Source organism: Falco peregrinus, chromosome 1 (assembly GCF_023634155.1).
Source record: "Falco peregrinus isolate bFalPer1 chromosome 1, bFalPer1.pri, whole genome shotgun sequence".
NCBI classification, from domain to species: domain Eukaryota; kingdom Metazoa; phylum Chordata; class Aves; order Falconiformes; family Falconidae; genus Falco; species Falco peregrinus.
The window spans coordinates 107,732,120-107,750,768 of record NC_073721.1 but is presented as its reverse complement, the minus strand read 5'-3'; the positions used below and the strand labels follow the sequence as shown (position 1 = coordinate 107,750,768).

The following is an 18,649-nucleotide window of genomic DNA, read 5'->3' as shown; positions in this document are numbered from 1 at the left end:
TAGTAGTTACTAACACCGATTTCTTTCTTGTGGCTTTGAATTGTTCCCTTCACTGATGTTTTGTGCTATTTTTCTGTAATCAGCTCCCCCTCCTTTAGTAAGTCGACATGCTTGATGTAAGCAGGAGTACACAAAGAACAGATAGCATTATTTCAATCTTCTAATATTATTTACGTTAAATAAGTGGGAAGTTCATTATAATGACACTTGAACTTTAAATCACAACAATATTTCATTCAAAACCCACACAGCTTTCCTGTTTGTCCCTTTTCTGCTGTTGGGCAATGCAGCCCAGCTCTTTTCTTCAGTCATCCTAACTTTTTGCTAGTACAGTGGCTGATGGAACACTGCAGCCTTGGGGTTATCACAACCACAGGAGACACTGCTTTGTAGAAGTGTTTCCAATAATAAAAAAAAAAAGTTTCCTGAACTAAAAAAAAAGCTCATAAGCATTTCTGCTCGAGTTTGAACAAAATCCGTTCTTAGGTCATACAGATTTTCTGTATTTCCACTTGTGATTTTCAGTATTAACCGGCCATCTTCTATAACAATATGCTTTCAGCCAGCTCCCACGCCAGCACCAGGGTTCTTTTTTCACCTGAGCAGTAAATAATTTATGGAGACCTTTGGTTGCCTGGAGAAAAGACGCAAGCCACCCAGCCTTCCCGCCGCGGCAGTGAGGGAAGGGGACACGGCAGGCAGCGGGCGCTGGGGCACCGCTGGTTGAATCGCTGCAAATCGCCCAGACACCGGGGGACGAGGCGCCAGAGGCCGCACCCCCAGCTGAGGGGCCGCCGGCTGCCGCCGCACTACGGCCCGCGGTTCCCGGCGGTGCCCCGCGGGGAGCGGCGGTGCCCGGCGGCCCCTAGCCAGGCCTCTCCCCCGCAGGGAGGCGGGAGCCGCCTCAGACGGGGCCCGGCCCCTCTCAGCCCTCAGCGGCTCTCGCGACGGCTGGCGGGAGCGCCCCGGCTCCTCCCCTGTACGTACCGGCGGTGACGTCACGCGCGGCAATTCTAGACCGTTCCAGGGCCGTGACGTAGGGCGGCGTCATTCCAGAAGATTCGGCCGGTGCCCATATAAAACCCGCGGAAGAGGCGGGGCGAGAGCGATCGGCGAGCGAGGTGGTGGGAGCGGCGTATCTGTGGCGGTGAGCGCGGCCCGCGGGGCCTGGGGGCGGCCTGCGGCGGGGCTGGGCGGCCCGGGCGGCGGGGCTGGGCACGAACGCGCGGTAACGCGGCCGCCTCTCCCGCAGGCACCATGGTGAAGGAGACGGAGTACTACGATATCCTGCAGGTGAAGCCCAATGCTTCCTCCGAGGAGATCAAGCGCGCCTACCGCAAGCTGGCGCTGAAGTACCACCCCGACAAGAACCCCAGCGAGGGCGAGCGGGTACGCGGGGGCCGGGACCGGGCCGGTGGGCCGCCCGCCGTGAGGCGGCAGCGCTGCCTTGCGCGGGGCCGGGACCGGGGCCTGCTCGCACCGGCCGGGCGGCTGCCGGGGTGCGGGGCGCCGCGGGCCTGGCGGGCGGGGAGCGCGCCCTCCGCCCGGCCTTAAAGCGCGGCCTCGCCTGAGGGGGGCGCGTAATGGCTGACCCGCAGCGGGGCGCGGGCGCGCCGAGGCCCCCTCCTCCAGCCGCCGTAGGAGACACCTGAAGCTGGCAGCAGGCCCGGCCGCGGCGGGAGGGCGCGCCTCAGCCCCTCTTTGGGCCGCGGTTCCTCCCGGTCTCCCCGGAGCTGCCAAAGGGAGCTCGCTCTTAGAGAGATGCTGGTTAAAGGAGGTAAATCTGACAGGATTTCCAGTGCCCTAATGGCCGTCGGGCTGTCAGATATGGCGGGTCCAGCTGCCAGCACTACTGTGCGCGCTGGGTGCTACTGGATGGATCTGTGTTTCCGAACAGGATGGGTTTCCTTCAGAGAAAACGGTAATGCAGGTACACGAGGTAACTGTCCAGAGGAAGCCATTGGGCTGCACATGGGTAGACTGTTTACAACAGAACCGTTTCACGTGTTCTAGCAGAGGCCCACTCAATTCGTTTGCCTAGGAGGCTAAGTCAGCACTGCAACTGGAGAAACACTGAATACTTAAATGATACTTAAAAGTTGTTCTGATAATACCTTAAATAAATATGGAACTTCTATTCCCATGTTATCTAGTACACTAATTCGCAAAACTCAGGCTACTTAAATAGTAGTATAGTCAAAGGTTAACCTTTTCTGCTTTTATTTTTGGCCTGCTTTTTTTATGTACAGCACTGGTAATAAGTGTACATATACACTTCATGTACACACACCTGGTCATAAGTGAATAATGTTTAAAATGAAGTAGTCGTTTCAGCAACAGCAAACTGTTTAAAAATTGACTTAGTCATCTTAGTAATAGGAAATTCTTGATGGCTATTTAAAAAAATAATCCCTTAATTTTCATGATGTGGATATTTTGATGTGTATTTAAGTCCTTGTATTCATGATCAGTAAGCAACACTAGTCTGGTCACTTACATGTCTGTTCAGTTCTAGCTGGATGTAGCAGCTCAGCAGGCATGAAGGATCCCTGTGTAGCTCTAGAATGACTAGCACTGCTGTGGCCATTGAATATCTGGGGACCCACAAGGCTTTGGTGATAGTATCCTATCCCTTTCTAAATGGATTTGTTAGAGGTATATGAAGTTTGCAACCACAATCATCAAAGCACAGCTTTCATATGCTTGTAAGTTCAATGTGATTCTGAATTAAGCCCACTTGTAACATGGGAGGAGGGAGGAGAGGGAGAAAAGGGGTGGTTTTCCTGGACGAAAGTGTACTATTATAGTCTATGACACATTTGTTTAGGAAGGTTCCTCCTGGAAAAAGAACAGTGCCACAAGAGAGTGCTACAGTGGTGCAATATGAAGATGGAGTTGCATATAAGAGGGTTACTTTTCCTCTTGGTCGTAGTTGTTCAGAGCTTCTTTTTTCTTTTTAGTTTAAACTCATATCCCAGGCATATGAAGTTCTGTCGGACCCAAAGAAAAGGGACCTCTATGACCAGGGTGGGGAGCAGGCTATTAAAGAAGGAGGCCTGAGTGGCGGCAGCTTTTCTTCACCCATGGACATCTTTGACATGTTCTTTGGTGGTGGAGGCCGAATGAATAGAGAGAGAAGAGGTACACAGTTCTAAACAAGTTCTAGAAACTCTAACCATGCACTTAAGCATAAAACAACTGTGCTATGGTACTGCTGTTCTGCTAAGTGCACATAGTGTGGATATTACTCATTGCAACCATAGATCAAGTAAACTGGGTTGACTGGGTTGTTGTTCGTTTAGTTACTCTAGCATTAAGATTCTAATAAAGTAGATAACATGATGCAGCCATAGCAATCTTTCTGATGAGTTCTGTTTAATTTTCATTAAAGTGGGTGTGGGTAATCTGTAGGGGAGGGGGAAACTTCGGCAGGTTGGAGCAGTTGAATTAGACCTGTTTTAAGTACCTTTTTTCCAGATCTGTGCCTCACTTGCTCGTATGCTTTGGGCAAATTGCTTCAAAGGACACCATCAACTTAAAACTTAAGCAGTGTTTAATCTCATGAAAATATTTGGGAGAAATTATGTCAAACTGAGAATGGAGTGCTGCCAAAAGCACAGTATGCTTTTTGTCTTGTCCCATGCCCCTCTTCAATGCTTGAAGGAGCAAGCAGTAACTTGCTGTAAAATCTTTGAAGTCATGCTATGAAGTGGCATGGAAATTTATAGGTAGGCATAATAGCAACTTCGAAAGCTGGTAGTGTCCTTGCATCTTGCTGTTTCAGTTAAGCTTACACAATTAGAGGTAGGAGCAGGGATAGGGTGGCTTTGATGCTTTGCTTAATTGCAGCTAAACCTTGTTCTCACATACGTACTTGAGTGCAGCTCAGTGGAAGTTGATGGAACTGCACATGTTTTTAAGGGAGCTGAACTGTGCTCAGTTTGGAATTAACTTTACATTTCTTCAGTGAGACTGCATGTATGAACATGAGTAGAAGCCTTTAAATAAACACTTTTCCTTACAACAGCTGAACCGGAATTAATCCTATCTTTTTTTTTTTTTTAAAAGGCAAAAACGTTGTACACCAGTTAGGTGTATCACTTGAAGATTTATATAATGGTATTACAAGGAAACTGGCACTGCAAAAGAATGTTATTTGTGGCAAGTGTGAAGGTAAAAAAATACCCTAATGGTTCCAAACCCCTCTTACTCCATGGTTTTTATTTTTTTAATATTGAGGGAGGGACTGGGAATTAAGTGTATGTTTTCTTATTCGTATGTTTTTCTCCTTCCTGCGCCTGAAAGTCTGCCAGGGTATTTAGTTCTTACTTAAAGTTATCCAGGAATAAGGCTTTCTTAAACACAGTGTAATAATTGTTCTAGTGGCAGACTTAAACTCACTGCAAATCATAGTTAAGAACACCTAAACTAAAAGTGTCTTGATCCAGAACTTTTTAAAGTTCAATGAAACAGCCTTTTACTAAAATTGCTCTGGGTAGAAGTCTAACTTGTATTAAGCAACTCATTTTACTGCTATTAAGTATCCATAATGACTGGTCCTCTTTGAGATAAATCCTAATGAGGTCTTGTATCTTGATACTCAATTAAATATTCAGCAAGTGGATTCTTTCCAAAGTATTAATGGAATGTCTAGGTCTTGAAGTCAGTATTCTGATAGATTCTTGAAAACCAAGATGTATTGGGAGGTGGGGCAGAGGCTGATAAAGTGGTATATAGAAAGCTCGCCTTTCTTCTGCTTGTAGAAATTTCTAACTTACGGAGCATGCTTCATGAAGGAAACTAAACTCCAGTTAACATTGGAAATAAATCACTAAACTACTCTTAAGTTGTCCTAAAGGTACTCTTGAAGCCACTGAGTTCCAGCCTGACTGGAGTTAACTTTTCCCTTTTTGAGACTGAGATCAGATTTAACTTTTTTTCCAAAGGTTATGGCGGAAAGAGAGGGGCAATAGAAAAGTGCCCTGTGTGTAAAGGAAGAGGAATGCAAGTTATAGTTCAGCAAATTGGACCTGGTATGGTACAGCAAATCCAAACTGTGTGTCCAGAATGCAAAGGCCAAGGTGAAAGAATAAATCCGAAGGACAGGTGTGACAACTGCAATGGCTGTAAGGTTGTAAGAGAGAAAAAGATCATAGAAGTTCATGTTGATAAGGGTAAGAACCCTGTATTTCTTTCATGTCCCCGATCATTGCCTACAATTCTGCAGAGAATAAATGGGTTTCTTCTCTCCAGGTATGAAAGACGGTCAGAAGATAGTATTTCATGGAGAAGGTGACCAGGAGCCTGATCTGGAGCCTGGTGATGTTATAATTGTGCTTGATCAAAAGGATCACAGTGTCTTTCAGAGACGAGGGCATGACTTAATCACAAAAATGAGAATTCAACTCTCAGAGGCTTTATGTGGTTTCAGAAAGACCATTGAAACTCTGGATAACAGAGTTCTTGTTATAACATCTAGGCCAGGTAGGTCTTAAGAATTGTGATGCTACGTAAACTGCTCGCATGTTCCAGCGTGCCTGGACTGGGTTTTTTGGGGGGTTGGGTGTGTGTTTTTTGGGTTTTTAACAAGTTGATGCAGTAGATGGAAACAGTTGTTTAGTTTAGTTGGCTCTTTGTTCTTGCCACTGCTTCTAAAGCATTACATGCGGAATTACAGCTAAAGCTGTCAAATGCCTCTTAATGAACTTCACCCTCGGTTGGTGATAGCCAGGAAAATACTCAAGAGGCCAGAAACTTAAACTCTGTTAGATTCTGTTAATTCAGCCTGAAAGCTGGGCTAAGAGCAGCTGAATCTTACAGTAGAGCAAATAGTCTAAATGGCCTTACTTCTGTGTAGCTTGGTTGCAGTGCTTCCCAGTCCGCAGCCTTTTCTAGGGGTTGCATAGTAGTGTCCCTCAGATGCTGTGGGAACGCTGCTGGTGTACAGCCCAGCTTTTCATGGTTGTGCAACGTCTGTTCACACAAGCTTACTTCCTGCTCTTACCTCCATGTAGGTGAAGTGATAAAACATGGTGACCTAAAGTGTATCTACAACGAAGGAATGCCTGTCTACAAATCTCCAATGGACAAAGGCAGCTTAATTATACAATTTTTGGTAAGTTGACTGCTTTTCTCTGTAGCAAAGATACGTGTTGGCAGGAATAACTGTTCATTAAAAAAATACATTAAATTGTAGGTCCAGTTCCCAGAGCACTACTGGCTCCCAAGGGAGAAACTGTGTCTGCTGGAGGCTCTGCTCCCTCCACGAGAAGATGTCATGATCACAGATGAGATGGATCAGGTAGACCTTGAAGACTTCGATCCAAGTGAGCAAACCTACCGCAACAGTGGGGGAGAAGCATATGAAGAAGATGAGGAGGGTCCAAGAACAGGAGTACAATGTCAGACATCTTAAAGCAAGGTGGAATGGATGTCATCTCAAATGTAAATTTTCACAATGAAAACTGCATGGCTGTAATAGCCACTGCTTGTGGGTTTTGTGTTCAGCAAATTGAGTTGCTGCGCTGTCAGTATCACCTTTTTGTAACTAATTTATATTGTGTTCTTGTAGTCTTTATATATAAAGCAAATGTCACACAGCTGAGAACCAACTGAGTTGGTATACATTTTCCTTTGCTGTGAAGGTTCTTGGATTTATTTCACCAATGCTATTTATATAAGACTTTGGCAATATTGATAGAGGCTAAGTGGAGTGTCTTATGTAAATACTTTCATACTGGAAAATTAATTTCATAGAATAAACCATAGTAGAAATAACTTCTAATAAATAGAACTCTTCACATTATGTCATGTTTTGCTTGTACTTCCTAAGCTACTCTACAACGCCTTTCAAGTAAATTTCTTTAAGCTCAGGCTCCTATCACCTGGATCACTCTTGGTACTGAACATCATTAGCTGTAATGCTCGTGCTTGTCTCATTTTGTGTTGTTCAAGCAATTTGCGCACCCTGCTCCCTGTGTAATGGCAGCCTTTCCTGTGTTAGTCTGTTGGTATTAAGAGTGCGTTCCTCAGCTCTGTACCATAGTGTTTATGAGGTATCCTTCTACTGTGCATAGTGTACCACACAAATGTACAGACAGGCAAATATTTGATCTTTCAGCATCTCAGGCTCTGCATTTCAGCCTTCCCTAGTATGTGGTACACTAGAGCCTTAATCAAGATGAATAAATCAAACCTGCATGCCTTGGGTATGCTGCTGCTGTCCTGTAATGTGACAAGGTACCATAGCAGAATGAGCACATTGAAGCCTTTTTTTCTTCCCCCCTTTTATCTGTTTTCTAGTAGTGTGTACAAAGTCAGGGTTGGAAAGAACTAGCACCCTTTTGTGAAATGAAACCCATGATGAATTAAGCTACATGCCACCATACAATTGCTGGAACAGGTGTTGAACTTAAGTGACCCTATTAAGCTCACTGGGGCAGCACGAAGATGAGTGCAGGCTGTCATTTCCCACACATACACCATTGCCTCAGTTGCTTTTCCTTTTGCTAAAATAAGCTGCTGTGGGACTTTGTCAACACTTCCCAGCTCCAGTCTATTTATGTATAAAGTCAGGGGAGATTAACTGAGCAGTTACTTCACCCATGACTACGTATTTCCAAAAATACCTTTTTCCAAGGATTAGACACATTACTTGCATCTGTAGCTTTTATTTTTTAAAAAGTAAAACTTGCTTTCATGCAAAATAAAATATATCTGATTTTGCAGCTCTGCATTTTGCAGTACTAAAACACGACATGGAAGGACAGTACTACAAACTTGCCACGAGAGTTAACCAAAGGGCCTGAATCAAGATATTTAAATTGGACAGTCATAAATATGGATTTCTTGGTCATCTCCAACAGATACAATTTTGGACCCACTTCCATTGTATTTCACTCCCCAAACCTGCAAAAAGCACATGGGCAAGGTTATCAATAGGGCATGGAAGAAAAAAAAAAATCTTGACAGCAGTCACAGTTGTTGACTACAACAAGCAGAAGAGGGAGGATTATTTAAGATCACCTTACTGGAGCTGGCCCACTTATGGCTTCTGCTTTAATAGCAGATGAGGTTGATGAACCAGAGGACACTGTCACATAGCCTGACACGATCTTACAGTCCGCTTCTGACAATGGATTACAGATACTTGAAAAAGGCTGAAAAATCCTTGTCCCAGTTTACAAAAATAAAACCTAACATTTTCACTCTTGCACATCTCTGAAAAGAGTATGTTACAGTGCTGTCTGCAAAGAGGACAAGTGTTTTTCATGTAGACTGAGACATAATGACAGACCGAAGGATGATCCAGTTTATCCTTGGGCTAATTAAGACAGCCGCCACTTACCAGTGCAAAAGAGAAAAATTCAGGTCAGTCCTCTGGCTTAGGACAGTTACACAAGCAGTTAAGTGACCCCCCACCTCCATCGAGAGGATGGTACCAGCAAGAGTGAAGGCCACCCACGTTAACACACACACGGGACTGCAGAGTGGGTGGGTGCTGACAGCAGAGTGGGGGACTTGTACACCATTTGGCATTAATGCCTAAAAGCCAGCCTTCCCATGAGCTGGTACATCTGCCTTCCACAAACTTGGAAGATTACGGACAACAGCTAAAACACCACTGGAAATCCAATTCCACTTTGTTAAACCCGCCACGGCTGAAACGAAGGTTACAGTAAAAAAAGTACTATGGAAAAAAGAGCCCAAATAAAATCTGAAATAATTTGCTTTGTTACATCTTCCTCTATGGTTTGTTAAAAAATCGCATTGTTCTACTTAACACATAACATTTGGAAAGTAGATGCCTAACTTCCCTCATGGGTAACTATCACTGAGGAAAACAAAAATTAGGGTGTTACATTTGAGGAGGGAAAAGTCCGAAGTTTCAAGTGTGCTTTCAAGCATCTTTTTAGGTAATTCCATTCCTTTAAATAAGCATTCTACCCTACAGGCACATGCCATGTAAGTGACAGAAGTAAGACCGTAGACAAAAGATAAAAAATAAAGTCTGAAGAATGCTTTTGGCCACTCAGGATTGCCCTTATTCGGACTGGAAAAATTTAATTACATGGAAGAGATCAACCTACACAATTGGAGTATCAGTTCAATATTAAGTGCCAAATAATCATGAACAACTTTTAAGATTTTCTTATAGCAGCCTGAAATTTAGCCCTGAAGCTATAGCACCAAGTTGAGGCACAAATGTGCACAATGACACAACAAATTCGCCTGTGAGCAGTGACCCAGATAATTCAATAGCAGACATACCTGATCCTGGTGGTCGAAGAAAGTATGAACGCAGGTTCTTGTTCCAGCATCCCAAACTTTTACGCTTTTATCAGATGAACTGGATGAAAAACAGTATTGGATCAATGTTTGAATTAGTAAGAATAACTCTAGTGCAAAGCTTAAAAGCTCTCATACGGTAGATATAAGAAACCTTCTTCCCCCATCAAATACAGGGATGAAGTAGCAAAGAAGTGCATCTTCTGCCAGGTCCCAGTTACCTTTAAAATACATTTACTGTTTCAGTATCTGCAACATGAAAATGAGACTCCCATTTTAGCCAGAACTCTTAGCAGCAAGTTCTTTGGATAACGTGTTACATAGACTCGGTGCACCAACTGCCTGAGCTGTTCTAAGAGTTAACACTGAAGTTCAGCTAGATTAATGTTCTACCACATTAGGTTGTACTTTTTAATGCAATGGCAATTTTTCAGCTGTTTAGAATCAAATTGCCCTTCTCTTAGATGTTCTTCACTTGTAGGGAAGTATGCTGCAATGGGATGACTTACACTATGAAATCCTATTCACTACAACTGGTATCACATCACAGATTGGCTCGAGTCTTTAATTGTAACGTATGCTATCCCATTATAGATTCCATGGTAATGTGTACACGTACTTTTTTATGATCCATCTTCCTTTATAAATATAAAGTTTGTTTGCTTGGGGTTTTTTTTCCCCCCAGTAAGCATAAACAAGTTAAATTGAATACCTGGAAACAAAATGGGTATCATCAGGACAAAAGGCTACGTTTAATACCCAGGATCCGTGACCACTTAATGTGCCTGCCAAGTTCGCATGTTGCCTGTGGAAAGAACAAATTTTCAATATTTGGTTTGCAAATTCCAGGGAAAGAGCAACAGGAATATAGCTAGTGCAGTCAGGAATGGCTCAATGCAAGGTCATGGAAGGTGACTTCTGGAGATTTGTTCATCCAAGCTGAACTGGTGTTACAACAGATTTTCCATTTCAAATGGTTAACATAAAAAGAAGTCACCAAGAGTATATATACATCGGTGGTCAAAACAGTTTCCCCACGAAGAAGGCAAAGTAACACAGGTTTAGGGGAGTGAAGATCACTGAACAGTGCCTTTTCCTCCACAGGGTCTTCCAAGTTTTTGCACAGTGCAAGAGAAGTAGGTCATAAATGATTTCTTGGGTACAGAACAGATGTTTAAGATGGGTAAACATAAACATGCAGGACTGATATACAAAAAAATTAGCCTGCTGCCTACAGGGCAAATATAGGGAAAGTAATTTGAAGGCTGTCATCCACCTATGCACTTTTTATTTAAAAACTATCTCAGGGCATAGTATAAAGAAGTCACCAGAAGCTGAAGGGAATTACAGAAGCAGAGGGTTTGATATATTTTTTGCAGTATCAGCCTCTCTGAACAGTTGTTTTCCTTTTAGCATGTCTTGCAAAACAACTTACACATCGTAGATTTTGATGTAGCCATCATCTGAAGCAGTTACAAGTAACTGTGAATCTGGAGAAAATGTCAGTGAACGAATAGGCATCGCGTGACCTGAAATTCAAAGTTTTATATGGCTTAGAATGTAACTATTCCTCTTACTAATGGCAGTGCTTAAGAAGCCACACCACAACACTGTTCCCTGTTAAAGCAACCTCTGAAAAGTCTTTCTCTCCATGCCTCTTGTGGGCTTCCTTGCACAACATAAAATGCAAACTGACAGTAATTCTGAACTTTGAATGTTAAGCCATGTCCACTGCAACAAAATCCACTGATCTGGATCTATTAGCTAGGATGTCATATTTTCTAATACGATTTCATATTGTTTAAGTGGTTGGGTTTTTTTATTATACAACTGCACAGACACTGCATGAACATTAAAAGCCCATTTAGCTGTTAGAAAAATGCACGTCTTCTACAACACAAAATGTTTGGCTGTTTTTTAAAACGGGAATAAAACTGATACCATAGTAAAAATCATACATGTGGCAGCATGCAATTGCCTTAGCTTCGCTCCCTTGTACCGCACTACAATACAAGAAGGAACTGCCGTTCAAGAATTTAGGTAAGCATTACTGACTGTATTTTTTGAGATAGGCATTTTATGATGAAAGCCTGAGTTCAGGGTTTGCCTCTAATATTTCAAGTGATTTAAGTTACAGCACACTAAGTAACTGAATACTCTCTAATGGACAGAAACATCAATTCATTTATGCCATGGCTGTTGTATCATACTCAGATTTGGCGTTATATCCTTTAATTTTTTTGAGGAAGGAAGCCAGAACTTCAGTACTGCAAATACACAAACCATTACCTTCTAGCGTATGCAGAAGTTTTCCAGTGGCAATATCAAAAATATTGATAATGCCATCTATTGCTCCACTGGCTAAGTATTTTCCATCTGGACTCTGTAATAAAACACAAAAAAGTATGCATCTAACAACAGTATGCATTTATGCTGTGCACCTCCCTGTCATCTCTTGGCAACTTTTAACAATTATGATCTATGCAAGATACCTGGGCTCCAAAAATCCTAAAGACTTCAGTGGACTTACTCACAATATGTATATAAGCAAGAACAAGGTCTATTTTCCATATATGCAGTGGGGGAATATCATGCAGTTTATATCTGGAACTATCAAAGTATGGCTGTCATTTAGTATTACGTAGAGATAAACTGACAGGTGAAAACAAAAAATGTCTGATTTACAATGTATTACAGCAATAGCAATCTCATATAAGACATTATCAGTTGTTCTTCTTACATATGCAATGCTAAGGATGAACTTCCCTCTGGTGTCCAGTGAATATTCCTTCTTTCCAGTTTCAACACCAAAAATATTTACTTTTCCCACATGACTTCCTGTTGCAAGGTACTGGGAATCGGGTGAAAAAGCCAGGGACCAAGCATCAACTGTATTAAAAAGAAAACATCAGTTAGCTGAATACTGTTTCTATTTAGACATTCACACACACCACACACACACCCCATTTACTCTAAATACTCTAAACTCTACTATGTACTCTTAAGAAAGTGTACAAGCTCATGAAAGCTTACTTCCTTCAATGTCATTAATGGAGCATAGCTTGGGCCGTTTATTTCTGAGATTTTGGGCTGATATTTCTAAGATTTCTAAGATCTAAGAAAGATTACATTTTCTAACAAGACCCTGAGCTTATTAGACTCTCCTGTAACAATAAATTCAGAATTTAAGACGGCAATGAGTGAAGTGTAAATACTTTTCTCCTGGTACCGAACCAGTAAAAGAAAGCAAAACTAGTATGTAGCGAAGTACAGAAGATGCAGGAGAAACAGATATATGACTGTAACATAGATCAACAGGCCTTGCAACGGAATTCAAAAAGCCCTACCTTATTACAGCAGTACAACATATTTATCTGGCACAATGTAATTCACAGGGTTTTCTTTCCTATAAGCTTAATATTAACTACCTAAAACCTGCAAGATTGTTCTTAAATAAGGGACTGCCAGTGGACCAATGAAATATTTAGAGTAAGATCTTAGGCCCAGATTTCCAACTTGGAGGACATAACATTGATCCAGAGTTCAGCTTTACTGTGTTTTGACATGCTTACTCAGGACTGGATGTACTACATAAATAAGCATCACATATATGGCTCAAATTCAGTGCAGTGCAGTGCTTACGATGAAAGTTCAGGCTTTGTAAATCAATTTGAATAAGCATTTTAATTATTTTTTAAGACATCCTTTAATCAATACATCTGTAAAAACAAGCTGGCTTCCACTCTGCTTTATGCATCTAGCAAAAAGCATATCTAAATGTATCTGAAAAAGTGTAAGTAGTGTGAAAAAATACATGTAAAATTGCCTGATACTACTTTATGCTGAGTTTATAAAAATCACAAAGATTTTTGCAGACAAATAAAGATTTTATAAAAAAGGAAAAAACCAAACAATTTAGGGACCTCATATAGCCTAATTATACACTGTACAGTATTTACTATCCAGAGTAAGTACACTTCATATGCAGAAAAAGCTAAACACTGATATCTTACCAGGACCAGCATCTATTGACTTGATTTGTTTGCCAGTTTCTAAATCCCAAAGGCGAATATGGGCATCTAGGGAGCTGGATGCTGCAATGGAGCCTGTGTGGCTGATATCCACAGATACCACGCCCAGCTGGTGACCCTCCAAAGTCCACTGTAGATCCAATTTTTCATCATTCCTTTTGTTCAAGGGAAAGAAAAGCTTAGTTATGAATAGCTGGGGGTAATTAACCCATCTACAACCTCAGACGAAACAAACAAGACAACCCACATTTCTCCATTTTCTTCAACAAATGGGGAATCCAACTTCACCCACAAAATGTGAAAATAGCTACGCACAAATTGCTCTCTGTACTTAAGGGAAAGAACTGATACATCACTTGTTTGCCACATTTCTGCAAAGCATCATCTTAAGTTTGTAAGCAGTCCCACTGAAACATGACCATTACGCATCAATGCACTGGTACTTACACAGCAGACTGTCAATCTAGTAGCAAAGCACAAAATGCAACGACCAACATTTTCATAATCGCCACAACCAAGCTACTCATGTTACTGAAGTGAAGCACATACTTAATACTGCTTTGGCTAAGAGAACAATTTCTTCGCAAAAGCATACTTCAGTGTCACTTGTGTAAGGGTTATGAGGATTTTTTTCAAACAGTAAGATGTCACTTCTTCTTTTACTCTGTTCTCATTATTCCTTTCACAGTACACATGCTCCCAATGCATTGTTTCATAAAAAGCTGCACATTCTAATTCTTTGGTTTAGAAATACAAGTTGTACTACTCTCTGGCAGACAATGTGTAAAATTTGGCTTGCATTTTCAGAAAGGCTTGCACTCTTTTAATAAAATTAAATAAATGTAATTGAATTAAAGCACATCAGAATGCTACCACTCCAAGAGAAAGCATGCACCAAATGAAGATAAGCTTACTCAAGAGATGTGCCAGGCTACCCCTTCCCTGATACAACTTCTAATTTCCCTGCAGATTGTGGAAATTCAAGACTGCTGTATCTCCATAGTGACTACTTCCAAGGCTTAGAACTGGTTAATATGGTGCACTTACCACTTCCAGACCTTCACTAGATCATCCAAAGAACCAGAGATCACTGTTTCAGAGCCATCTTTTTTATTTTTTCCCCAGGCAACTGACCAAATGGCATCATCGTGAGCTACAAGAGAATATAAACATAGAAATTAAAAATAAAGTGGTTTCTTTTGATGGAAGACAACTACCAGTTTTGGTCATGCTAAAATTCCTGCTTGTGATGTTGGCAATAGACCCCTGACTCTTCAGGTCTATCAGTGCTCCAAGAGTCTCCTCACCGCTGTCATTGTGATGTATTTTGTTCACCAAGGTCACTGTTGAAAAAACTGCATAGCTATTTCGGAGTTACTCTGATTTATACTTCATATAAGCACAATCCAAGTCATCTCACAAGTATATCCGCCATTACCGACTTTACATCATCCAAGAAGGCCAGTATTATTTAATACATGTCAGTGTTTTCTCACCTTGCTCTTGCTTGAAGAGAATACCGTACTAGAAAGAAAAAATAATTAATATTACATACGAGCAACCTAAAAAATAATTATCAAGCTAGCGATTAGTTTAATTAACGCTGTTTTTATTTACCTGTGTGGTCATGTCTTTACGGGAGCGGTCTTAGCAGGAACGCTCTGGAAAGAGAAAACCCATTAGGCTCAGCAGTAAGGCCCTGCCTCACGGACGGGCTCCGCAGCGGGGCCTGAGGGAAGCGCCGCGCCCAGAGGCGCCAGCCGCGCAGGGGCCCGGCGCCGCCGCCTCCCCGCGGGGGCTCTCGCCCCGTCTTCGCCCTCCCGAGCCTCACCGGGCCTCCCCGCGCCGTACCGGGCCGTCCCGCACACTCAGCCCCGGGCCCACGGCCTCCGCGTCACCGCCGCACCGCGATGACGTGTCCTACCACCGAGAGCGCGGCAGGAGCGCCTCTCCCCACAGCCCTTCGCCGCCGCGGCGGGGGGCGCCTGCCTGGCGCTCTCTGCTGCCGCCGTGTGGCCGAGAGGGCGCCCTGCGGCCTCGTGGGCCCGCCGCCCTCCGTCGCCCGTGCCCCGGGGCGGCGGCCCAGCGGCCTCCGGCGCTCGCCGGCAGCAGCAGGGCCCCGGGCAGCGCCCGGCCGGGCTGTCCCTCGCCCCTTCCCGCGCCCGGGCGGCGTCAGCCTGGGGGTGCCAGCCCCGCGCCGGAGCGTGAGGGGATGGTGGCGGGATGGCGCCCGCCGTGCCCTGTCGGCCCTGCGCCGCGCCGCCCCCCTGAGGGACCGAGCCCCGGGCGGGGGCCGGGCCCCGGCTGTGCAGCAGGGACTGCCCGCGCCTGCGACAGAAGCGGCAGCAGCGGCGCGGACTGTGGCGGGCGGGAAGGGCCGCGGGGAGGGGCAGCAGCGCCAGCCCCCGGGGGGCGGTGGGCTCGGGCCGGGCGGCCACGCCGTGCTGGGCCATGCCGTGCCGTGCGGGGTCATGCCGTGCCGTGCCGTGCGGGGTCATGCCGTGCCGGGCCACGCCGTGCTGGGCCACGCCGTGCCGGGCCATGCCGTGCCGTGCCGGGTCATGCCATGCCGTGCCACGCCATGCCAGGCCGTGCCGTGCGGGGTCATGCCGTGCCGGCCCACGCCGTGCTGGGCCACGCCGTGCCGGGCCATGCCGTGCCGTGCCGGGTCATGCCAGGCCGTGCCGTGCCGTGCCGTGCCGTGCCGTGCCGTGCCGTGCCGTGCCGTGCCGTGCCGTGCCGTGCCAGCAGCTGCTCCCGGCACAGGCCGTGCCGTGCCCACTGCGGCTGTGGCGCCCCAGCTGTGCCCGGTGTGGCGGCAGCGCGGCGGTGGCTCTCTGAGCCATCTGCCCCTGAAAAACCAACCCGGGTGCGACTGCTGGGGAAACTGGAGGTGTTTTCATGTTGCTGCCTCCGCTTGAGTTGGGGGGGGGGGGGTGGGGGTGGAAATGCCAGAATTAAAGTTCAGGAGAGTGAGTGAGATTCCCTGTGGCTTAAAATTACCGGCAAAGGATCCGCGGCCTTCCGCGGCCGGAATCGGTCCGATGTGGGCACAGAGCTCTTGGCGATCAGCGGCGCTTGCAGCTTGCCTGAGTAAGCACGGGAACCGCCAAACCAGGAATTCCCAGTGTCTTAACACAGTTCTGCAATTAAGAATGAAAATCTGGGTAAAACTCTTACACAGAATTACAGAATCCTTAGTTCTCTGATTATTTAGATTGAGCTTTCAGAGGATTTTAAGGCATACTGCTTTAATATATTGAATTTCAGAAATCTCATTTTCTTGTTACTAATCATGCCACAGTAAGCACTTTCCAAAAGTCAGAGAAATTACTCTGTTCCGATTTCTTAGCCGGATTCTCCTAATAATTCTTCCACGTAAATTTGTTCTCAAAACATAGTATTTTACCTTACATTTAAACGATCAGGATTTGGTTTCGCAATCCTGTATCGAGCGCCGCAGTACTGTAATATAATCTTTGACAGGCAAAGTGTTTCTAATCCCTCTGGGGTTTTCACGTCATGCAAAGTTCTTCTACACACCAGTATTGACTTTGTACATGGAACACCTCAGACCGGTGGCGTAAAGGTTGGTATTTTTCTCCTGCGGCGCAGAGTGAGATTGTGGGTTATTTCCTACATCCCTTATGACACAAATCTGTATTTGTTAAGGCTGAAAGCTGATTAGATGCTGCTTTGGTGCATCAGGAGGATAATCTGAAGCAAAGTGTGCCACATGTTTTAATTTGTAGATAAACTGCCTCCTTGGAATGGTAACTGCGAGCGTGATTCTATGTTTGTCCTTGTTCTGGAGGACTAGCACGCTTTGTATCTATATAGATATTTCAGCCCTAATCGGAGTAATACTTTATGAGTGCATATGTATTTAAATGTCAGGTTTTTAAACAATGTTACAAGGAAAAAGCCTGATGTATGTAAAAACATTATGATCGCCCTGATATTGTGCTGACACAGAGAAGCGAATTAGGTCAAGTCTTTGAGATGCTATATAAATATTGCAGATGGCGTTTCCTGTCCCAAAGCTCAGTTGCAGAGAAATAACAGAGCAAAACACTTCGTTTCAAAAATAATAGACTGAGTGCCATTGTGGCCAGCTACGGCAATCACAATTCCGATCAGCATTCACAGTTCAGCACCTGCTCAGCCTTACACAGAAGACAAATGCCAAGTAAGCCGTGATTTATTACGGTCTTGAAGACACATGAACCTCCATAGAACAGTAAAGCTAGATAATTATCTGGGAGCTTCAGCTCTGCAGGTACACAAACACTACAGCATTCAAACGTTGTCAGACGTGTCAACTCCTCTCCCTCTCCACACTAAATAATTCACTTAATAGTCGGTTTGAGGAAAACGATCACGGTATTTAAAGTTCTGTGTGGTGTGTGCCAAGTGTGGGTAATACGTGAATATGTATTCTTGTGGTTATTAAGATGGAACGACCTTGTCAGTTCCAGACCTATGTGTAATGTAACTGTACCTGCAGAGGTTTGGATTCAATTATAGGTCCCTTTCGGGGCTGATCCGTCAATTTTGCGTTTGATTTTCCGTCTTAGGCTTCAGTGTCGGATCAGTCACAGAAGCCCGCAGGCGCTGCATAAACAAAGGGTGACTTCTCACAGAGCTTGGAGCCTGTCTGCAGATTTTTACCATCTGCCCGTTGTGGGGCAGCAGCATCAAGACAATCTCCACCTCTTCCCAGTAGCAACGAGTTGGCATTCACAATGAAACATTAATCATTCACGTCCTTCTGTGTCTGGGGACTCTGAACTGTTGTGGCAGGAGCAAAGAATCCTCTGCTTATGTTGCCTGATGTGCCTGCAGGAAACCATTAAGGGACTGCTCCTGGGAGTGAATCGGAATGGCATTCACACTGTTAGCTCATTCATTTCAGATATCTGTCCCCTCCATCAAGTTCCAGGAAGACAGTTACACACAGTACATATACCTTTGTCTTCAAAGAGTGCAAAAGCATGTATAATGCTCCCATCAGCACTGTAGTGCATTAGCATCAGGGTAGTTGAGGCAAAAGCAAGAGCCACAGAAAATCAGATCCTAATACAGTCTGCAGTTCCACTTTTGAAGTTAGTTCAGTTGCTTGCATGCAGATTTGATAATATTTCTGCTTTGGGGTTTTTTCCCTCTGCTCACTTATTTCTTGGTTATATCTTTTTCAGCTGCAGTCCCCTTTCTTCTGTTTTCTTGGAACTTCATCTGCTTTTTCACTGATAGGTTGGTTTGTCTTTGATGGTCTCAAGCAGCTAAACTGGGATGTGGAGTCAAGTATAAAGTTTCCTGAAGCTCAGAGT

At 44.3% G+C, this 18,649-nt stretch overlaps 2 protein-coding genes across 6 annotated transcripts; one reads left to right on the top strand and one right to left on the bottom strand.

The window, feature by feature from the left end:
* Positions 1-996: 996 nt before the first annotated feature.
* On the top strand, positions 997-6,804 carry DNAJA4 (DnaJ heat shock protein family (Hsp40) member A4). 4 transcript variants are annotated; one of them, XM_055808884.1, is made up of 8 exons: positions 997-1,147; positions 1,253-1,389; positions 2,961-3,141; positions 4,069-4,173; positions 4,947-5,174; positions 5,254-5,484; positions 6,015-6,115; positions 6,197-6,804. In XM_055808884.1, the coding sequence occupies exons 2-8, from the start codon at positions 1,258-1,260 to the stop codon at positions 6,413-6,415; spliced, it is 1,197 nt and encodes a 398-aa protein (XP_055664859.1). In that variant the 5' UTR covers positions 997-1,147; positions 1,253-1,257; the 3' UTR covers positions 6,416-6,804. The 4 variants fall into 4 exon arrangements, with proteins under 4 accessions (XP_055664859.1, XP_055664879.1, XP_055664869.1 ...); XM_055808894.1 differs by lacking the exons at positions 997-1,147; positions 1,253-1,389 and adding an exon at positions 1,438-2,705; XM_055808904.1 differs by lacking the exons at positions 997-1,147; positions 2,961-3,141 and having other exon boundaries at positions 1,259-1,389.
* An 856-nt stretch (positions 6,805-7,660) lies between these two features.
* SKIC8 (SKI8 subunit of superkiller complex) lies at positions 7,661-15,571 on the bottom strand. 2 transcript variants are annotated; one of them, XM_055808917.1, is made up of 11 exons: positions 15,171-15,571; positions 14,937-14,980; positions 14,816-14,843; positions 14,367-14,472; positions 13,302-13,474; positions 12,029-12,177; positions 11,578-11,671; positions 10,724-10,817; positions 10,001-10,093; positions 9,271-9,349; positions 7,661-7,908 (listed from the first exon to the last, which is right to left on the bottom strand). In XM_055808917.1, exons 2-11 carry the CDS (start codon positions 14,946-14,948, stop codon positions 7,819-7,821), a joined length of 918 nt encoding a protein of 305 aa, XP_055664892.1. In that variant the 5' UTR covers positions 14,949-14,980; positions 15,171-15,571; the 3' UTR covers positions 7,661-7,818. The 2 variants fall into 2 exon arrangements, with proteins under 2 accessions (XP_055664892.1, XP_055664888.1); XM_055808913.1 differs by having other exon boundaries at positions 15,151-15,569.
* Positions 15,572-18,649: the final 3,078 nt, after the last annotated feature.

Coding starts and splice junctions, on each gene's coding strand:
- DNAJA4 (XM_055808884.1), top strand. CDS start 1,258: ATGGTGAAGGAGACGGAGTACTACGATATCCTGCAGGTGAAGCCCAAT. Junction 1,390..2,960: donor ACCCCAGCGAGGGCGAGCGG/GTACGCGGGGGC, acceptor TTTTCTTTTTAG/TTTAAACTCATATCCCAGGC. Junction 3,142..4,068: donor AATGAATAGAGAGAGAAGAG/GTACACAGTTCT, acceptor TTTTTTTAAAAG/GCAAAAACGTTGTACACCAG.
- SKIC8 (XM_055808917.1), bottom strand. Junction 14,473..14,815: donor TCTCTTCAAGCAAGAGCAAG/GTGAGAAAACAC, acceptor ATTCTCTTGTAG/CTCACGATGATGCCATTTGG. Junction 12,178..13,301: donor GTCAATAGATGCTGGTCCTG/GTAAGATATCAG, acceptor TTTTTAATACAG/TTGATGCTTGGTCCCTGGCT.